The sequence below is a fragment of the Drosophila novamexicana genome, unplaced genomic scaffold (assembly GCF_003285875.2).
Source record: "Drosophila novamexicana strain 15010-1031.04,08,12 unplaced genomic scaffold, DnovRS2.1 tig00000870-arrow-arrow-pilon, whole genome shotgun sequence".
NCBI lineage: Eukaryota > Metazoa > Arthropoda > Insecta > Diptera > Drosophilidae > Drosophila > Drosophila novamexicana.
In genome coordinates, this window is record NW_020824830.1 from 1,986,532 (window position 1) to 2,007,606 (window position 21,075).

Genomic DNA, 21,075 nt, shown 5'->3' on the forward strand with positions numbered 1-21,075 from the left:
GGCTAACAGCAGCAACTGATTACCCAACAGCACTGTCAAAGTGCAGTGAGACCTGGGCAAACACGTCTATGTCGATGGCCATGTGACAAACACTGTGCCCCTTCCCCCTTCCCCCTTCCCCCTTCCCTCCCTTATTGGCAAGCTGACACAGCAACAAGAAACCCACAACGATGTCGACAACAGCAACATCAGCAGCAGCAGCAGCAATAATTTCAATAATTTCATTATCAAGATGAAGATTGATTGATAGTCGCCATGGTAAATGAATGTTTGACTGCTTGGTGAAGACATTGAATGACCGCATGGCCAGTTGGCCAATTGGTTTTGGCTGCTTGGGCAGGCGAGGACGACTAATGCAAATCGCCAAGTTTGACTGTTGCGAATTGAAGTTGTTGTTGTTGTTATTGCTGTTGCTGCTCTTATATTTACATTCAATAATTTTGAGTCATGCCGCAGAAGCTGCATTTATGCAGTGAAAGTTGATTGTTGGCCTGGGCAGTGCAACAGCAACATCAGCAGCAGCAGCAACAGTTGCTGGTAGGGCTTGCGCAATCGCTGGCGCAATGAAAGTTTTTTATCAGCCTTTAGGTTTATGCTATAATAACACAATAATATAATGACAGCAACAATAATAAGCATTAAGCATTACTCATTGTTACATTATTTTCTTTTCATTTACAGAATATGGTGGAATAAGTTGGACAGCAGCAACGGCAACAGCAACATTAAAAATCACAACAGCAACACACAAAATGTCGTCGTCGATCTGCTCGCACTTTACGCAGAATGCGTGGAAAAAGGATCTATGCTCTAACTGCTTCAAGTCGAAGGATGAGCACAAAGCAGCCGCTGCTGCCGCAGCTGCCGCACAACAGGGCACCAAGCCAAGCGCTCTCAAGTCAGATAGCCAAGCAAAGACTGATTACCCAAACAAGCACAGAACGCCAGCCAAGAGCATTATTAAGAAGGCGTTCGGCGTGCGCCTCACTACGACCACCAGCAGCAGCAGCAGCTTCACCAAGTCTAGCAGCAGCAGCTCCAAGTCAGGCAAAGTTTGCTTTCCCAAGCAGCTGCACGAGATCATTGGCTATGGCGGCGAGTGGTCAGATGACGATGACGATGATGATGATCATGACTTTATGAATCTGGGCAATGAACACGATGACATGGCCATCACGGAAACAGATGACGAAGAAGCCGTTGAGCTGAAACGCATTACTCGCGCCAACACGGATTTCAATATGAACAATGGCAATTTGCTGGGCGATGCCCAGGATAACATTAAGAAGTCATTTGCGGCACTTAAGCTGGGCGCACCACAGGTTGACAAGGAGGGCAAGAAACAAACGCTAACGATCAATGTGATGCCCTTTGGACAGCCCACAGCGACAAAGGCGACAAAAACAACGCCGTGCAAATCAACAGAGATTTCGCAAACAACAACAACAACAAAGGCAGCAGCATCCTCCAGCACAGTAACAGCCAAGTCTGTCACATCAGCAGGCACAACAATCAATAGCACCATAACCAGCACCTGCACCAAGAAAGTAACCACAACACTCACACCCACGCTGTCCAAGAGCACGCCAGGTGCATCCACGCGCGATGGCAAGGACAGTCCACCCATTGAGCGAGCGATGGAGAAGTCTCTACTAGATGAAATCTCAGAGACGCTGCAGCAGAAGCAAAAGCAAAAGCAGAACGAAATCAACACAGCGGCAGCTGCAGCAGCGGCAGCAACATCAGTCACAACAGCAACAGTTGCAAGCAGCAGCAGCAGCAGCAGCAATAACAAAATCAAGTTCGAACTAGGCTCGCTTAGCGATTCACCGAAGCCATTTCTTGACCTTAAGAAGCCCATCGCGCGTAATGCGCCCATAACCAAGGATCACACGAAGCCCAAGGTGAACGTGTGCCACAAATACTCCGACACGGACAGCAATTGCTCGGACACAGAAAATGGGGTCTCCGCCTACTACGATGTAGTTGAAACGCAGCTGAGCTACGAGAATCTGCCCGATGGCAAGTACAGTGAGCAGGTGGACGTGGCCAGCGCCCAGCCGGAAGCTAGCAGCACGCACTACTCCAGCTCGCAGTACATAACGGACATGCTGCTCAGTTCGAAGACGCGCGCCGCCAGCTATAATCTGCACGAGGGCAACTTTATGACCAGCAAGATAACCTCAGACGGCCTGATTGTCACCAAATGCAGCTCGGACGACGCACTCGACTCCACGGGCAGCAGCTTCGATGGCAGCTCCGACGAGGAGAACGCCTACAACATGATACGCAGCGAATCCGACTCGGGCATCGGCATCAGCATTGGCAGCGACTATAAGAATCTGCCAAATACTGCGGTCAAAGGCGGCAATGAACAGCGGTCGCTGGTGGAGAAGAAGCTCAGCGCCAGCACCAACAACTCCGACTACGAGGACATACAAATTGGCGATCAGTCTAGCAACCAAGCGGCGGTCAAGAGTCGCGAGCTGCACGGCGAGCCCGACGGCAGCGCCGATCCGGACAACAAGCTCGAACAAAATCAGCAGCAACAGCAGCAGAAGCAGGAGTCAGCGGCAGATGCGTTGCCGCAACAGCTGCCAGCGCTGCCCAAGTCACCACCGCCACCTATGAAAATCGATGCGCGATCTTCCTTCTTGCACGGCCTGAAGAAGCCCGAGCTGCCAGCTAAGCCACTCGTTAGCAGCAGCATCGGCAACAACAACAGCAATAACAACAACAACTCGCCGTTGAAAACCTTTATGAGCAAGCGGACGCCCAGCAGTGCCGAGCAGCAATTCATCAGCCAGCTGCAAACAGCAATCTCCAAATCAAGTGAGAATCTGCTATTAGCTGCTTCAGCGTCAACAGCGGCGGCAGCAGCAGCAGCATCAGCAGCAGCATCAGCGGCTGAGTCAGCCAAAGATGATGCCAAGCTAAAGAAAGGCAAAGCGCCAAATCCGCCGCCGGAGCCCAAACTAAGCGCGCCGCCTACGCCGGAGCGCGATTACAGTTTGGTAGTTGAATTCGAACAGGCAACCAAGGCAGAGGCGTCAGCTTCCAAAGCAGGAAAGACACTAGTTGACAGCGAGCCGTTACCTACAGCAACGGCAGGTACAGCCACAGCAGCAACAGAAACTGTTGCTGCCGCGGCCACAACAACAACAAACACAGCAGCAACAGCAGCAGCAACAACAGCAGCAACAACAGCAGCAACAACAGCAGCAACAACAGCAGCAGCAGCAACAGTTGCTGGCAGCAACAGCAGCAACAATCTGTATACCAGAAAGCCACCTGTGGCGGCCGCCACGCCCGTCATACGCGAAAAGGACAAGCGGGAGCGGGCGGTTATCAATCCAAAGTTTCGCAGTCTGAACACCTTTGTGATGCAGCGCGCCAATGCGGCAAAGCAGCTGCAAATGCAATCCGCCAGCTCTGTGCTGAACCTCAAGCAGCCGTTGACGCCGGAGCCGACGCCGCGTAGTCAGCGACATCTGTCCATGTCCGAGGAGTGCCTGGCAGCCGCTGGCTTGACGGAGCAGCAGCCTGGCAAAAGCACAAAGTCACCCACTGCCTCGCCGCCACAGAAGCAGAAATCAAAGTTCTCGATCAAAAAGTTTTTGCGTATGGGCGGCAACGGGGGCAACAAGTCCAGCGAGCAGCTATCCAAGAAGGACAGCAGCGTCTACTCTGAGATATGTACCGGCGATGATGGCAGTGTAGCTGGCAAGCCGCGCCTCGTCATCATACATCCCATTGACATTAATCCCACGGCCGTTGAGGTTGTCAAGGATATTACGAAGACAAGCGATGCTGTCTCAGCCCAGACGGTGGCTGTGGTCACCGCCAAGCCGCCAGCTCCACCGCTGCGCGCCAGCGAGGGATACCGCGGTCATGAGGCCAATAAGCCGGCACGCCCACCGCCGCCCAAAAGCGCTGAGCTGCGTCGCAAGCAGAAAACGGAGCTGACAGCAACGCTTAGCGCCAGCAGTATAGATTCCGCAAAGATTTCCGGCAATCCCAATGCCGGCGGCTCCATCAAATCCAAAGCGGACAATGTGTATGCCAATTTAGGTGAGTGTGCAATTAGATGAGCTAAGTGGGTAACTGGGACGCCCGAATTCCATAAATAATCAATCCGTCGAGTACCTAGCGTGGGTGTATCTATCCATCTATCTCTCTCTCTCTCTCTCTATTCCTCTCTCTGTCTTTCTCCGATCGTGATTGCGGTGTTGATCCAATTCCAAAAGAAAGCACAAACAGATCACGTTTGCTGCCAGCGCCCAAATGCCATGGCATAAAGTCATGCGACCTTCAGAATGTGGATCTAAAGGGTCTCTTCATCCAATGTGCCACTTGGCCAAGTGGAAGCCAAAACAAAAACTGATCATAAATTGAAGTGGTGCTGAAAGTAGAACCAAAGCAAAACGAGTTACGCATTTCAATCAATATAACGGGCAGTCCGCAGAAGCCGCCGTCGCTTCTTATGGCCATAAGCCAGACAGGTAGCCAGATTAAAGTGGGTTAAGTCGCGCCAGAGCTATGTAGTAAAAATGTGGTTTTACAGATGAACAACAGCAACAAAATATCGAAATAAAAACAAACCAGAGCCCAGAGCCAATGAGGTAACCACATGCGACTGCTGAGCCAGCTCCAAATGCCAGCTGGAAAACTGGCGAAACAAGAATCGCTGGCAGGGAAAGAGTTAGAATCCAAGACCCATTTCTTTGCTGACATTTTGTGGTCAGGCCAAATGTGGCGAGAACTTGTTACACCTGCTGCTGCTGCCAACTGTCGGCTGTCTGTCTGTCGGCTGTCGGTGGCAATTGGTGGCAACTGGTGGCAGCTGGTGAAGGGGCCGTCGCAGAGCTCATCAGCTCAGCGTTTGGCTGTGGAAGACCTATTTGTTAGACATCTTGGCCACTAGGCACCATTATGCGAATTGTAATTTGCCACGAATTTGGGTCAAAATCGCAATTAGTGTCGCAGGTTACACAGATAAAACAAAAAAATGCCCAGCTGTGGCTGGCATTTGGCATTGTTTTGGCCATGAAACTTGGTCAGATAATATCTTATACTGATTATATCTATATACTTGCATAGGATATCAGCTGAAATACAAACAGCCAAGCATTATAGACCCCTAATCTATTTCTCTCTATTGATGTACAGGCGAAATACGATCTTCGATAGCCCCACGCAAGCCGGAGCGCACGGCAAGCATGCGGGAGCGTGAGGCGCAGCTGGAGCTGGTCCGCAAACGAGGTATACTTACCGATACTATCTCCATTTGCTCGTCAAACGGTGAGAATGTAACGGCCGATCAGTCCAAGGCGTGCAGTACCAATCCATTCGAATCTGGCAAACCGCCGGCGGGAACAGGCACTGTCAGCAGCCGCACCAGCACCTTCGAGCGGCAGCCGAAAAAGGCCGAGACCAAAATGTCCATATCCAGCAAGCTGGAGATCTTTGAGCAGCGCTCCCAGGGCGCACACGATGCCACTGACAGCGGCCAGCGCAGCAGCCTGAAGGATTCGGTGCGCAAGATTAACAGCACAATCGATAGCTATCTGAAGGACAAGCGCGACTATGAGAACATGTACGAGTTTGTCAAAATGGGCAATGGCAACAGTAGCTCGACAACGACATCGACAACGACAGCCATGGGATCGGCAACGGCGGCAACAGCAACGCCGCCGATGCCACCAACACGCAACAGCAACCTCGACTTGACCGCTGTGGCCGGACAACGACTCAACAGCCAGACTGGCAGACGCAACAATATCTACTCGGATACGGCTTCCATAGCCAGTTACACGCGCAGCGAGTACGGTCCAGTGCGGCATTATGGCCTGAACAATAGCTTAGGTGGGTTCGAAAATAATATAAGAGACTATGCCATGATCCTAACTGATTCGTTTTGTAGCCAACATTCCACGCGTCATCTCGGCCTCGTATGCGGGCAGCGAGGCGGGCGAGTTCGACATATATGCACCGTACAGCTACTACGGCAGCGAAGCTGGTGGAGATGTGGCCGCGGACATCAACGACAGCGTCTGGGGCATGCAAATGGTGAATTTGAACAAATCCAATAACTTGCTTCCTTCCTTAACTCCCTATTGCGAATCTTTTCAGGGCAACAAGAACCGCAGCAAGGCCACGAATCGTTTGCGCATGCGCAAAGGACGCAGTGTCGTGCACAAAACCATCGAGGACAACTACACAGCCGTTGTGGTGGCCAATCATGAGGCACTTGCCCAGGTGCTCGATCAGGTGAGTCAATATTATTCAGCTACCTCACACATCACACTAGACATCAACCCTAATCCTTTCACAGCTGCAGCAAACGCCAGTTGTGCCCGCGGCACTGCGACCGCTAGCCAATGCCATCAATTTGCGTTACGAGGACTTTACCATCTTGGAGGGGGTTCAGGCGTTTGTGGTGGGCAAGAAGGCCTTCCATGCGGCCCTGTGGACCACTTCGCCTGTGACCTTGGCCCTATCGGCCGACTGCAACCAGCTGGCAGGCGTTGGCGGCGAGCTGAGCCAACTGACGGGCGGTGTCTGCGATGTACTTAATCCCATAACTGAGTTTTGCGATCTGGTACCCAGTTATCAGTTGCCTCTGATGCCCACAACGGAGGTGTCGCTGCTGCAGGCCACAATATCGGTGCTGCCGAGACTTCAGCTGGAGACGTTGCAATCGATTGGAGCCATACTTAAGGGCAAGTCTCAGGTGCTGGACAAGAGCAACTTTAATTTCCGCGGCTCTATACCGAACCTGAACAGTCTGAAGGATGCGGCTGGTGCCAATGCGCTACGCAATGTGGTTTCCGTACAGAACCTTAGCACATTGAACGAGGAATCAACATCGCCTAGCAGCACGGGGGCCAACGATGGTGAGGAGAGTACGCCCATGCCAAGTGCCATGCCCGCCTTCGATGATGTCATGACGCGCGAGGTGGCATTCATCATGCTGCAGCTGGTCAACGGTATGAAAAATCTGCAGGCCAAGGCCATTGAAGAGACGCCGCTAAGTCTATCAAATGTGGTGCTGTCCAAGGACATGGATAACAAGGATGCGCAGGCACGACTCTGTGTCTTGCAAGGGTACAAAACGAAGCTATTTTATCAACTCTTCTATCATCCACTAATACTGATCATTTACATTTACAGCAATAACAACGACGACGAGGAACCCATGGGCACGCTCTGCAAATGCGCCCACGGCGCCTTGACCGACATGCTGCCCACAACAAAAATCACACCCATTCTGGCCGATATTTTGCAACAGGAGCGCGCCGAATCGCTTTCCAAGGCCAAATCAGTGCTGGAGTTTGTGCTCTGGGGTCCCTCTGATGTGGCGCTTGTGGGCTCAACCAAGGAACGTGAGCTCGCCCTACAACGCTGGCTGGACCTGGAGCGCGCCACAGTGCTCCATGGCTTAGTGCGCACGCGCGTCGAGCTGACCGTCTACGACGAGTGTCATCTGATGTTCCTCGTGCGCTCCACGGCCAAAATGATGAACGATGCCGCCAAAATTGTTTGCAGCTATCAGCAGCATGCGTCCCATGAGTAGCCCCAAGTTAGCATAATCTCATATGTATTTATTATACAAGATTATAATAGGCTTTTAGTCCTTTGAGTTGTAGTTTAGATATATACCTATGTTGGGCTTAAGGCTCCCAGAGAATCATATTCTATGCGTAGCATTTTATGCATTATCGAATTATAATTTTTACTGAATTATAATTATGATTTACCCTAAAAACGATATAAACGATACGAATCCCATAACATATTTTCCCAAGCGTGCCAAACGAACCACACGCGGAAATTGTCTTGTAAAAACCCTGTCTTCAGTGAAACTTTAATTAATTGTAGTTTACTCGTAACTGTAAGTCATTATTCTACGCAACTATTTATACTTACCTACATTACTTACTTATCATACGTATTAACCGCTGAAAACTATCGAAAGTCTAATTCGGCTTGTAAAGGAAAACATTGGTGTTTGTTTTAAATATCCATTCGTACAATATTTTATATCTACCAATATGCAAATAAATAAACTGCGAAAGTCTATTAAATATATATACTAAATCTTTTATATTTGTTTTAAATAATAATTTTATTGTGGGCTCCACAAAAAGTTAATTAATTTGATGACCACAACAAAAATCGCACCCATTTTGTCCGATACTTTGCAACAGGAGAATGCGCCGAATCGTTTAAGAGCGCATTGTTTTTCTCACTTAAACTTATTTGTATAATTAATACTTTATTAAAATTTGTTAAATTATTCAAATTAAAATAAAAGTTGTAATGCATGCATGGAAATTCCTCCTACATCAAATTCAGTCCTTAGGTGGGAAATTCATACTTATTTTAGGAGCTAACAGTACTAAATATGTTTATATGTATGCTTGCCTTTATTATCATTTTAAGAACACAGATAGCTTAGACAATCTTTCCTCAAGTCTGCTTAGCTCCTCCAAGAGTTATTACGGGCGACGGGGATAGAGCTGAATCGTAACATTGGTTGTCGGGGAACTCCGAAGTATCGGTTGTCGATGACAATGAAGGTAAAGAAGTACGCCTAACGAAACACATTCCCGAGAGGTATTGGCTCTCTTGAGTTCAATATCTGACTTACCAGTTAGCTCCAGTCATTCGGCGCAAGACCGTTAAAAAAATCTATAAATCCAACTTTAAAGTCGACACCAAGTTTGCCTCACTTTTTTAAGATGCGAGATGCTCTCTGTACATTTTATGCATCTAACGCAGTTAATAAGAAGAATTACTTTAGTTTAATAATATATTGAATTCTCGATAAATCATAATAATGAAAAGCTTCGAAAAAGGCATATAAATTTTGCTCAAAGCTTTTTTGACTTTGCTTAAATGCGAAAAATTGCTATCTCGTATTTATTTGACATTATCACTCTCTCAATAAACAACTAAAAAAGCTTACTGCGAAACTATAAGTTCCAAAACGAACAAACTTGTTGCTCAGTTCTCAATTGACCGTGACAGCCAAATGCTGGGGCAGAGAGTAAACGTTCAGCAGTTAGTACGGATTATACCGATACAAAAGGTTTGTGGAAGTAACCATGAATTGCTGTTCTATACATATTATATGATTATAATTATAAATGTATTTATCTAATCAATGTTAACAATTTTATTATTGTTCAGCGCCTGCAAACAAGTGCAGCGAGCAGCGCTGTAAATGTATCGGAAAACGAACCATCCATAACAAGACCTGCGGGCTGGGATCAGGCGCGCCCATACAATGAGATACCGAAGGTGTCCCTGATCCACTTTATGTACAATTTAATGCCCGGAGGCAGGTACAGCAAGATGCAATTTTCGGATATTATGTTGGACATGCGTCGCCAGCATGGTCCCCTTTTCAGATTGCCAGTCTTGGGCAGAAATGAGTTTCTGGTCTCCAACGATCCGCATCATTTCGAGCAAGTTCTACGCGCTGAAGGACCCTGGCCAGAGCGTCCTGGAAATCATGTATTGCACTATCATCGAACTGAGGCTCGCAAGGAATTTTACAAAGGCGTTGCAGGAATATTATCAACGTATGGAACACTTATCAAATTGAATGATAAGAAAACTTTGCTATAAACAACAATTATTGGGTCTTACAGACAAGGAGAGGACTGGGCAAAATTCCGCTTTAGTGTTAATCCAGTAATGATGCAACCGAAAACTGTGCGCCTGTACTATCAAAAAATGTCAGACGTTAACAAGGAGTTCATTCAGCGGTAAGCTAGCCCTACTAATTTGTTATTTTATTTAAAATGATTCCTTTTTATATTCTTGACCTCAATTAGCATACGAGATATACGCGATAGCAATACATTTGAGGTTCCCGACACTTTTGAGGAGGAAATCAATCGCTGGACTCTAGAATCCGTTTCGGTGGTAGCTTTGGATAAACAATTAGGTCTGATGAATGCGAATCGCGATAATCCACAGGCCAAGAAACTGTTCAACGTTCTCAATCTTTTCTTTGAGTTGTCGGGTGATCTTGAAATGAAGCCTTCGATTTGGCGTTACGTAGCGACGCCCAAATTCAAGAAGCTCATCAAAGCCCTTGACGATATCCAGGAAATAACAGTTGGCTTTGTTAACGAGGCTGTGGAGCGTCTAGAACGCGAGCCATCCAACAAGCCAGAGCACGAGCAGAGTGTACTTGAGAAACTCTTAAAAACCAATAAACAGATCGCCATTGTCATGGCCATAGACATGCTAATGGCCGGCGTGGATACGGTAAGTAGCGTGGATCGTTAGTGAATAGCTTAATATATCCCATTAAAATTTATCTCTTCTTCGCAGACAACTACCGCTTTTACTGGTGCACTCCTCTGTCTTGCCAAAAATCCGGAAAAGCAAGCGAAACTGCGTGAGGAAGTCCGCCGCATCTTACCAAACAAAGACTCCGAGTTCACAGAAGCCTCTATGAAGAATGTGCCCTACTTACGGGCCTGCATCAAGGAATCACTGCGTCTTTATCCCTTGACATTGGGTAACGGTCGTGTCACCTATTCGGATCTTGTGCTCAATGGCTACCAGGTTCCCAGCAAAACACAGGTTCTGATGTTGTCCTCCGGACTGCTCACCGATGATCAACATTATCCAAGAGGCAAAGAATTCTTGCCCGAGCGTTGGCTACGCCAAAGTAAAGAAGAAACGTCAGATGGAAAATGCCCCCACGCTCTTAAGGCGAGCAGTCCATTTATCTACTTGCCGTTTGGATTTGGTCCACGTATGTGCATTGGCAAACGAATTGTCGAAATGGAATTGGAGCTGGGCCTCGCGCGGCTTATTCGAAACTATAATGTTGAGTTCAATTATCCCACCGAAAATGCATTCAAGAGCGTGCTCATAAATGTGCCTAACATACCTCTGAAATTCAAGTTTACGGACATAGCGGACTAAAATATTGTTGGTTTTTGTTAAAATATATAATTACTCATAATTACACATAAATTTGAGAACGTCTTGCCCAAAATTAATAATTAATGCCTTGACTATCGAAATAGTTTTAATATATATAATTAAAAAATTCATAATGTCTGACCTCACGAAAACAATGGAAACATGGTCATTTACTGACAAACTTGCCAAAGATACGACAATGTTATTTTGATAAGGGCTAACTGGTCTGTTATAATCTTTTGTTTAACTGTTGTGAAGAGATAAATGAATCAACAACTGATTCTTTTTAACCAACATTGCTCAAGCTTTGCCCGTCTATTGAATAACCAAAAAGGTTTACCAAAGCTGATGAAATATAATAGTATTGTACATCATAGCCAAGTAAACTCAATTCAAGCCAAAGGTAAACACGGAAACGGAAAATGGTTTTACCTAACTCAATTCGAATTCTACAATATACATGATTATTGTACATACATTTACAAATCTTTTTATACATCCTATACGCCTTTACTAGCATGCTTACTAACCAACTAATCAAAATGTATAACGCGCATATGTTGTTAAATCATTTTAATATGGGATTAAATTTAGAACCTACTTAAAAATAAAACACAGACCTCCAATACGCTGTGGTGTCCATTGTTAATAATGCAAATGTATCTAAGAAAGCAAATGTTGCTGCGATAGTCGCAGCTTTACATCCTTTAGCTCGTCCACAGCCAGCAGCTCGACGTCCTGCTCCTCACGATCATACTTTAATGTTTCGGCTAGCATAACTGCATTCTGATGACATTTGGTCTCCTCGTGCTGGCGCATGTGATGAAGCAGGCGGAAATCCTTTTGGCAGTAATCGCAGCGGTACAGCTTGATGTCCGAGTGTATCAGCTCGTGCTTAGTCAGAGAATGTGCGTAGGCAAAAGCCTTGTCGCATACCTTGCACACATATGGCTTGATGCCGCGATGCACGCTTAAGGATGAATAGAAGACATTTAGTGAGGTTAGCAAATTTCAAAATATTTAACAGCAGCCACATACTTTTCGTGAGATTTTAGCACGCTCTCGTAGAAGAACTGACGACTGCAGAAACTGCACTTGAATGGTTTGCTACCTGTGTGGGAGTACATGTGTTTGCGCAGCTGTTCGCGGACCTGGAACTTGGCATCGCACAGTCTGCAGTAAGGAATTTAAAGAAAAAATTATAAGTTTATGATTTGATGGATTTACAATCCATGACTTACTCGCACTGGTATTGACAAACAGCGTCGTGACGTCGACGATGCTCCATCATGCGACCGCGCTTCTCATAGAAATTTCCACAAACATCGCAGACGTAGCCGCCCTTTTCCGTGCCATCCGAAGTGCGCAGCGAATTGAGGCCTGGCCGGGCCCTTCCACGTCTAGGTTTTATATCAACTAATCCAGCTGATATGCCATACGAATGCTGTAATTCTTCATGCTCGGACTTTACTATATTCATGCCAAGACGTGTGCGACCACGCCTCATTTTAATGTCACTATGTGTTACCGTGTCATCATATTTAGTTTCAAGTACCACTTCGTCGTGCTCGGGATTCATTTCTATGGTATAGTTGTCCTCCAAATACTCAATGTCATCCGTTATGACTTCCTGCTGCTCATGGGAGCCATCGACTTCTAAGAATTCATCGCTCTGAACATTATCATCAACATCAGCCTCGCCCGGACTTTGGTTATCGTTCATCACAAAATCATTCATTTCGTCATCTTCAACTTGTGGGTGATGTTGTGCCCCAAACTCTTCCTTGACAATGTAATCTTCGGCTTCGTCCAAGAGGCCCAGCTCACGACAATATTCTTCGATTTCGGCTTGCTTGCGCAGTGCCTTCTCGCGAAACTGGAAAGCCATGTTGAGCTCCACCTTGCAAGGCTTGCAAATTCCATCAGGAATCTGCTCTTTGCCATTTAGCTGAAAGGCGGGAATGTTCATCAACATTTGCTATATGCATGTCATTTTAAAATGATTTATACTAACCTTACTGAATGAAATGCCCAGCAGCTGTATAAGCATTTCATTAGGGGTCTCCTCACCCTCCTCGCGAGATTCATCAATCCGTTGTAAGCGCTGACTAGGCTCTAAGCACACGCGGCAAGTGTTTGGTCCAAGTTCAGCGCGCATATTTTGTTTAATTGCGGTAGAACAGTATTTTAGTGTTAAAATTTTGTCTGTGTTGTGTAAAGGTAAAGCGTCTGTCTTCTTAGGAAATCGCCATTTTTTCTGAGTAGCGATTACAATGACACAATCGTTATCGATAACACTGGAAGTATCCAAAATTGATAACAATTAATGAGAATGGAAAACAATGGTGCTACATCATCTTAGTAAGAACTTACTGCTGATCAAATCAACTTAAATCAATTTTTGTTATTAAAATATTGCTCGTAATTATCGCCATTATTTTTTTGGTTGGAAGTGCGCAGCATAAGACTACTTAAAAATACTAAAATCAAGATACCAAAAAAATACCGGCTCATAAAGTTTGCGTATATTTATCTAAGCAAAGTTATATATTTTTTTTAATAACTAAATTAAATTCACGATTAATTGCAACCTCACCCTTGATTTGAATAATTCTAAAACTATATTTTGAAACTATTTACCTAGATTTAAAGGAATAGTTATCGAAATGCAGCGCCGTGTTTACAATTGAAATAATGTGGTATTTATTGGTGCATTCAACTGTTGCCAAATCTGGTCACATACTGTGTGTATTTTTCGAGACGCAGAAGGAAAGGAGCCCTTATCTCCGCGAAAAATGGATTATTCCAATATATTTTGTAATCTTATTAGAAAATAGCCTGCATATTGAAATTGCAACAATCATAATATAAATTCTCATCTGGCGTAGAAGGCGTACGTTAGCCTTACACTTGCGTTACCCATGCAATTGTCACAGCCAAAATGGTTTATTATCTTGCGTTAACATCCGTGTCTTCCGTCGTCTCCAAAATGTTCGTCGCGCCAGTTATCGACTTCGCAATCTTCATCTCCTAAAGCACGCGTCAGCATACATTTAGTGAATTTATAGCTATCGGAAAACAAAAACAACACGCAATCTAACAAGAAGTGACGTGCAAAAGGCAAAGTGTCCTCAGGAGCAACACATTGAGGTTGCTGCTGGCTGGTGGCTTGCGGTGGTTCGCGTGTTGTAAGCCAGCCCTCCACCTAACATGTCCGAGAAGCATGGCCAGCTTAGTGGTGCGCAGTGGACGGCGAAATCAGCAGCAGCGGCAGCGGCAGTGGGTGGCACAACAGCATCGACGTCACTGCAGAAGCATCTGCAATCTAATCCAAATTCCAATTCCATATACGAAACAACCGCGACAGTTGCCACAAATGCTTATGGTATATGTGGCGTGCCTGTTCCGATTCCGGACATTCCCACCTATACGTCAGGACGGTTCCAAGCTCCGCCCATTCACATGCAAACGATCAAATCGTCGCCACTGACCATTGCGCCCATTGTTGGTCCTCCACAGACTCTCGCCCAGTCCCAGGTGTCGCCCACGCCCACAAATGTACCTGTTCCCAGTGGCGGCTTTGTGCCGCCAGCGTTTGCAAATGTAAATTCCTCTGGCTCTGCAGCCAGTGGTGCGACATCTGTGCTTACGCCGAATCCCTTTGCAGCAGCCGCCGCTGGCAATGCCGGGCTTGCGTTTGTCAATGCCTTTAACAGCGCCCAACAATTGGAACTGGGAAAGATAATGCATGCAATGAATGTGAACGCCTCTTCGTCAACAGCAACGCTTGGAGCAGCAGCTATACCAAGGCATCCACAACCTCCACATCCACATCCTCCCCATCCACATCCCAGCGAAGGCAGCTCATCAACTGTCCCGCCGGTTGCACCCAGTGGTGCCATCAACTCCACCATTACGGAGAATGTGATGAATGCACTGACTAGCGACGAGGAGCGCATGCGTCGCGTGCAGCAGGTGATTGAAGCTAGTTTGGAGTGAGTAACCACTAGACAATGCACACTGCTCCCCAAAAATTAATTATTTTCTATTAAGTGATGCTGCTAAGCTGCAGATCGCGCAAATTCTAGAAAGTGTCGCTGGCCTAAAGCCCATTGAGAAACTGTTTTTGTATTTGCGCTTGCCCGGCGAGAGTGCGGACACTGACCCATTGAGACAACCACAGAATCCGCTGGGCACACGTTCCGAGATTAATCACACCATCAATTGGGTGCGCTCACATCTTGAGCACGATGCTCAGGTTTCCATACCAAAACAGGACGTTTACAATGATTACATGTGAGTTGAAGATCGTGCACATTTGAATACGATAATGGATGTATCATATACACACAAACCAATAAGAAATATCGAATTTATTTATTTACTTTTTTTTGTATGTGTAAAGAAATCGATAGAAGAGTCATTTGAGATTCGAAAGCCTCAGATCCAAATATTCGCCTTATCATCTACTGTAAAATTCACAGAAGAAACTTTGATGAACATATTTCTCACTTTTCAGAGCCTATTGTGAACGCCTGAGCATCAAGCCACTGTCAACGGCAGACTTTGGTAAGGTCATGAAGCAGGTGTTCCCCGGCGTCCGACCGCGGCGTCTAGGCACGCGTGGCAACTCGCGCTACTGCTATGCGGCGATGCGAAAGACAACCAAACTGACGCCCCCACAGTTGCCGCAACTATGCAAGGATGAGCCAATTGACGACACTGTCGCCGCGGAAGCCAATGCAACAGTTTTTAATCGATCACCTAGTGCCGCAGCTAGCGTACAAGGTGCAGCGGCAGATAATGACGGTAGTTGGGATGTGGTACGCACCTGGGCGGAAAAGCTGCTTAACACCAAACTGGAGAGCGTCACAGAGCTGGCCACACGTATCAAAAGTAACAATGCAACAATTAGTGCCGGACTGGTGCCCAAAAAATATACGCCCAGGGAACCGAAAGAGAAGCGTCTTCTTGCAGTAAGTTTATTTAAATAATAATAATCTTATTGTATTTAACCTGTTGTTTCAATCCGTGACAGGACATGGGACCGCTGAAGAAGCGTCGCAAAAAGAAACGCAAAGGGTCCACATCCTCCGAATCGAGCTGCAATCAACCGAATGCCTCACAAGATGCGGGTAGCAGTCAGGAAGCAGTCAGCGATGAACACAAAACGGAGCTATTACTAAAGATCAAGCAGGAGATTACAGACTCACCCGGTAGCTATTTGACAGCACAGCAACAGCAGCAGCAAGTTTTGCCCATGAATCTGGCTACAGAGCCGCGCAGCAATGTTGTCCGCAACCTAACACCCAAGCTATTGGAGCTGCAAGCGGAGGCTGCAGGACAGCAGCCGTTATCCCCCCCTGGGCTGGTCATTAAGGACGAGGCCGAAGAGTACAATACCACCAATATATTTTGCAAGAAAGTCCTAAAGGCGCAGCAGACCAAAGGCTTTTGGGCCAACTCTCCCAGCAGCGGCAGCGCAAGCGGCGGCACGTTGCTTGTACCTCCAGTGATTACCACAACGGCAGCGACACCACCGCCATCCACGCAGCCACCTGCTGGCAACTCACCCATCCATACCGCGCTATCAATGGGCCCACCGGCGCAATTAAATAACCCCAGTTCGGTGAGCCCGTCAAGCAGTCTGGACACGAACATTAGCACGCCGAAAGTAGCATCGCGCAATATGATGTTGTTGCGGGCCAAACGCTTGATAGCAGAGAATGCGGCGACATTGGCCGCCACTGGAGAGGACTCTGGGCTGGCTGAGAATCTAGGATTGCCACGTGAGCGCGTCATTAGCATATGCAATATGGATAAGCATGAGCTTGATGATTATTTAATGCCCGGTGATGATGAGGAGGAGAACTCCGAGGGCCCTGATACCGAGTTGCTTCAATATTTTCAGATGGGAGACGCTGAGGAAAAACAACTGAATTCCTTAGATGCTCAAGCAGAACAACACAGAAATCCACAACCTGCATCAGCTATTGCCATAACAAGTGCACTGGCAATAGCAACTGCAAGACCAGCAACGGCAACCGCGACATCAACAACAGCGGTGCAACAGCAACAACAACAGCAGCAGCAACAACAGTTGCTGCAGCTGCAAATGCGTCGCTCAATGCCTTTGCCAACTGCAGCAGCGACAGCAAATGTTGTGGGTTCTGCCTCAGCGTCTCTGGCACTAATGTCACGAAAGCATCAACAACGACAGCAGCAGCAACATCAACAACAACAACAACAACAACAGCAGCAGCAGCAACAACAACAGCAGCGAGCCACCAGCAACAACAACAACAACAGCAACAAGCGCAAAATTAGTCTAAGCAACGCGTCCAGCAACGGCAACAACAAGAACTGCATTTTTCTGCCCATTTCCCCAAACATCAGCAGCAACAGTAACAGCAACAGCAATGTGGCAGCAACAGCTGCAGCAACAACAACATCAGTTACAGCAACAACTGGTAAGCTGCCCACGCAGAGCTGCTTTGCAAGTCCGGTTCAAACAACCATGCGCCAGCGTTCCAGCCTGTTAACCAAACAGCAATCGCTTGACTTTGACAACAACAACGGAAACGGGGATCCCATGATTGGGGCGCATAGGCGCAGACGCAGCTATGTTTACAGCTACCCCAGCAGCAGTTCCGCCTCGGCGCCGCCAAGTCCCTCGCTGCTGCAGCAGTGCATGGGCGTCAATTGGGTGTGCAGCAGCAACCACTTCAGCGAGAGCAGCATAAATAACAACAGCAACAATGTGGAGCTGCTAGTTAATCAAAACTCAATGGATTTGGAAACGAGCCTGGCGCTAAGCGGTGCCAATATGGAGCTAAACGAAACGCAACGTTCGCAATCGGTGCCGCTATCCCAGCTGCAGCGCAGCAGCCACCACTCCCCCTCAGCAGGCTACAATCGACAGACGAATCAGGCCGTCACCGCTGGCCCAGTGAACGAGGCGCTCTTCTCGGAGAACAGTAACAGTCAGCAGTCGGTGGGCGCTCTTAAACTGGGTGGCGGCGATGTGGATGTATCGACAAGTCTGCTCTACGATGAAGTGGATGTCAGTGCGCTCATTTCGCCAAGCTTTAACAAGTTCAGTGGCATACAAACGACAACTACTTGCAGCTCCTCGGCGGGTTCTTCGAGTGGTTACAGCAGTGCCGGTAGTGCAGGCGGCATTGTGTCGCGCTCTGTGCCCTCCACACCGCTGCCGCATCAGCAATCGCAGATCCAGGGCTGCAACAGTCTCGGCACCACCAACGGCAGCTGCAATGCCGCCAGTGGCCATTTCAACATCTCACCAGCCTTCAATTGGGGCGCCAACAATGTGGCCTACTGCGGGCAGTCGTACAGTTCCCGAAATGTTCTGGATATATCCAAATCAATGCCAACGACGCCAATTACGACGCCGTGCTTTCGCTTCAGTCCCGTTGAGCTATACCGAGACTTTCTAATCAACGGCAATACGATTGACAGCCTGTCGTCGCCGGCTGTTGCGGCCTTTGGAGTCGGCAGCACCACAGATGCCGTCTTGTCCCTCAGCACTGATACGTTGATTGACGACGGTGCGCCCAATAGCAGCGATGTGGATGCCATAATTGGTGCTGCTGATATACTTGATAGCTTGTAGAATTTGCACGAAGAGAAAGCTCAAAAGCAGGCAGAGATTTCGAGCGAGGCGCAGCCAGAAGAGTTGGTCATGGCCAGTCTGTTGGAGCATGTGGATAAGTTATAAATCTCTCTCACTCTTTCTGTCTCTCTCTGTCTGTCTGTATGTCTCTATAAAGTTGTAATCACAATCGGAATGGACAACCATAACGTAGTCGTTACCTGTTTTACGCGTACTAATCTTGTATAATTGTTGTGCGATAATTGATGTTTCCCTGTGACGAGCTTTCTCTTCGACATTCTCCAGCGAAAGACTCCAGACATGCCCATACTATATACAAATTCTTAACGCTAAACTCCAATTGGTTTCAACTTTGCCAAAATGGCAATTTATTTAAATTTCAATGTCAAGAAGGGGATTTGTTTTTGAATGTCATTGCAAGCATCCTGAACCAAGTATCCTTCAGGACTTTGTTATGAGAATGTGCGTGCATATATTTATGTTTGTATGTATGTAGTATTTGTAAGTATATGTGCATGTACTCAAAAAATGGCATCTTGTTATAAAGTGGATGTGGAAAATGTTTGCAATTTTCTCTAGTTGAATAGTTTTTAATGTTGACTCTCGATTTGAAATGAGAACTTTATACACAAAACGATAAAACAGAATTACATATACCATATAGTAGAGAACCTTACAAATGAAACGAACTTAAAGTCTGAATGAATTCAACGTGCAGCGGTTTTAAAAACATATATATACACAACAGATAAAAGAATGTAACATTTTAAATGATCCCTTCAGGTGTTGGGATGATTTCCCATCCCGATAAGAGCCCAAACTATACATACACATTAGTTTTAAGCTAACAAATTATGAGGGCCTGAACAAACGGCAAGCGTTCAATTGAAACAATTATCAAGTTCAAGTGTTTAACTGTGTGTGTAAAGTTACGTAACGTAACGTATTTATGTAGAATTTGTTATCAAATCACATTTGTAACTTTATCAAGCTATCAGGTGTCGTTGATAGCTTAAGCATATGTATAAAATTGGTCGACCCTTTTTTCGATTTTATAAACAATTTATTAATTAAGTTCTATGTAATTTCTATCTTCTATTCAAACAAATTGTTATATTTTCTATCACTAAACCATATTAAATGGTCTTTAATTAGCATTAAGTGTTTGTTTGTTATTGAAAGTGTTTTGTTTTAAATGATAACGCATAATAGGAGCAGTAACTCTCCTATTGTGTCAAGTTCTCTAGGTTTAATTTTCCATGTACCGCTGTAATTCACGTTCTATTATCCATAATCCTAGTGTTATTGGTATGCTTAATTCCCAACACCCCAACACCCTAACCTGTTTATGCAACTACTGTTTAGGTTTCTACAACTTAAAACAAAATTTAGCTTTAACATTTCATTTAAATGAAAAACAAATTCTTTTCTCTGCTACAAATTTACGTAAATTTGTTTGTAAAACAAAGTAAAATTTATAAATACACACACCCAGAGCATCCTTGCGTTATCCACGTATAAATTGTGAAAATCAAAAAAGTCAAAAGTAAAAATGTAAAAAATAATTCATAAATGTGCCTCAGGCTTTATTGTAAAACAATTATATACTTGCATATACCATATAATATACACAGAAAACCATACAAATGCATTATTAAAAGAGAAAAGTTAGCGGTGTATACATATATATATATATATATATATATATATATATATACTTATATAAAAATATACACTCATTTACAAAACGCAAAGCTAGAACTAGGGAAACAATTGAATTTGCTAGAGACCTCAGATTCAACAAAGTAAAAAGATAGTCAGCAAGTTGATCCTTTCAACCATAGAGATATACACAGATCCCCCAAACACAGCCCTAAGCATTATCAACTCAAATCTAAACTAAACCAATATTCCGCTCATATATCGATGTGTATTTAAGTAAACTGGATATGCACATCCTCATTTCGAACTGCTATCGCTTTAATTAAACAGAAATAGCTCCTGAGGAATATAAGTACGTACACATTAAATTTCAGCGGGAACAAGCGAAAACCCCAATATACATACATACAATAGTTACATAAAGATAAACGAACCAAACTGTACTTTTTATAAGATATTTTAATGCAAAACAAAAAAAACAATTAATGTCAATAAAAACCTATGGAACAAACAAAAACGTGCACTTTTGCTTGACAGAATTAGGGCCTATAGGTGCCAATCAATCAAAATGTTGGACTAATTTGTCAATCAGTTAATCAATCAATTGTCCTTTTTATTAATTGCCGTATATATGATTTATAATCAGCGCTTATCATTCAACTCTATATGCATAGCTACCCGGGAAAGCTGAGATCTCAATATTGCCATATAATTTCATTTTAATTGATTGATTGAGATATGTGCATAAAAAGGCCAAGAATTGATGTTTTATAATGTTATTTTTTATTAAACTTTTAAGTTTAAAATAATAATATTAATATGCAATA

The 21,075-nt window shown here is 45.4% G+C and overlaps 4 protein-coding genes across 5 annotated transcripts in view; 3 read left to right on the forward strand and 1 right to left on the reverse strand.

Annotated features, from left to right (window-relative positions):
* The window catches only part of LOC115764731 (serine-rich adhesin for platelets), a 36,168-nt gene extending 28,102 nt beyond the window's left edge, over positions 1-8,066 (forward strand). The window contains exons 3-9 of the mRNA XM_030707942.1: positions 682-3,111; positions 3,181-4,071; positions 5,170-5,865; positions 5,924-6,069; positions 6,133-6,270; positions 6,335-7,107; positions 7,174-8,066. Of these exons, the coding sequence (XP_030563802.1) occupies positions 753-3,111; positions 3,181-4,071; positions 5,170-5,865; positions 5,924-6,069; positions 6,133-6,270; positions 6,335-7,107; positions 7,174-7,576 (5,406 nt within the window). The 5' untranslated portion in view covers positions 682-752 and the 3' untranslated portion in view covers positions 7,577-8,066. The remainder of the gene's footprint in view (positions 1-681; positions 3,112-3,180; positions 4,072-5,169; positions 5,866-5,923; positions 6,070-6,132; positions 6,271-6,334; positions 7,108-7,173) is intronic.
* A 967-nt stretch (positions 8,067-9,033) lies between these two features.
* Positions 9,034-10,961, forward strand: LOC115764695 (cytochrome P450 CYP12A2-like). The gene is made up of 5 exons (XM_030707889.1): positions 9,034-9,094; positions 9,196-9,590; positions 9,660-9,776; positions 9,846-10,284; positions 10,351-10,961. Exons 1-5 carry the CDS (start codon positions 9,038-9,040, stop codon positions 10,951-10,953), a joined length of 1,611 nt encoding a protein of 536 aa, XP_030563749.1. The 5' UTR covers positions 9,034-9,037; the 3' UTR covers positions 10,954-10,961.
* A 557-nt stretch (positions 10,962-11,518) lies between these two features.
* Positions 11,519-13,214, reverse strand: LOC115764696 (zinc finger protein 287). 2 transcript variants are annotated; one of them, XM_030707891.1, is made up of 5 exons: positions 12,968-13,213; positions 12,482-12,901; positions 12,195-12,397; positions 11,992-12,126; positions 11,521-11,923 (listed from the first exon to the last, which is right to left on the reverse strand). In XM_030707891.1, the coding sequence occupies exons 1-5, from the start codon at positions 13,109-13,111 to the stop codon at positions 11,617-11,619; spliced, it is 1,209 nt and encodes a 402-aa protein (XP_030563751.1). In that variant the 5' UTR covers positions 13,112-13,213; the 3' UTR covers positions 11,521-11,616. The 2 variants fall into 2 exon arrangements, with proteins under 2 accessions (XP_030563750.1, XP_030563751.1); XM_030707890.1 differs by having other exon boundaries at positions 11,519-11,923; positions 12,195-12,901; positions 12,968-13,214.
* Positions 13,215-13,733: 519 nt separating this feature from the next.
* Positions 13,734-20,943, forward strand: LOC115764676 (DNA-binding protein RFX7). Its single transcript, XM_030707864.1, is given in 5 exon segments — positions 13,734-14,948; positions 15,007-15,249; positions 15,473-15,929; positions 15,992-17,017; positions 17,063-20,943. Coding segments are annotated over 5 exon segments (4,140 nt in total). The 5' UTR covers positions 13,734-14,163; the 3' UTR covers positions 18,692-20,943.
* The last annotated feature ends 132 nt before the right edge of the window (positions 20,944-21,075 follow it).

Coding starts and splice junctions, on each gene's coding strand:
- LOC115764695 (XM_030707889.1), top strand. CDS start 9,038: ATGCTGGGGCAGAGAGTAAACGTTCAGCAGTTAGTACGGATTATACCG. Junction 9,095..9,195: donor GGATTATACCGATACAAAAG/GTTTGTGGAAGT, acceptor ATTATTGTTCAG/CGCCTGCAAACAAGTGCAGC. Junction 9,777..9,845: donor AACAAGGAGTTCATTCAGCG/GTAAGCTAGCCC, acceptor GACCTCAATTAG/CATACGAGATATACGCGATA.
- LOC115764696 (XM_030707890.1), bottom strand. CDS start 13,111: ATGCGCGCTGAACTTGGACCAAACACTTGCCGCGTGTGCTTAGAGCCT. Junction 12,902..12,967: donor TGGGCATTTCATTCAGTAAG/GTTAGTATAAAT, acceptor CCCGCCTTTCAG/CTAAATGGCAAAGAGCAGAT. Junction 12,127..12,194: donor GTTTGTCAATACCAGTGCGA/GTAAGTCATGGA, acceptor TCCTTACTGCAG/ACTGTGCGATGCCAAGTTCC.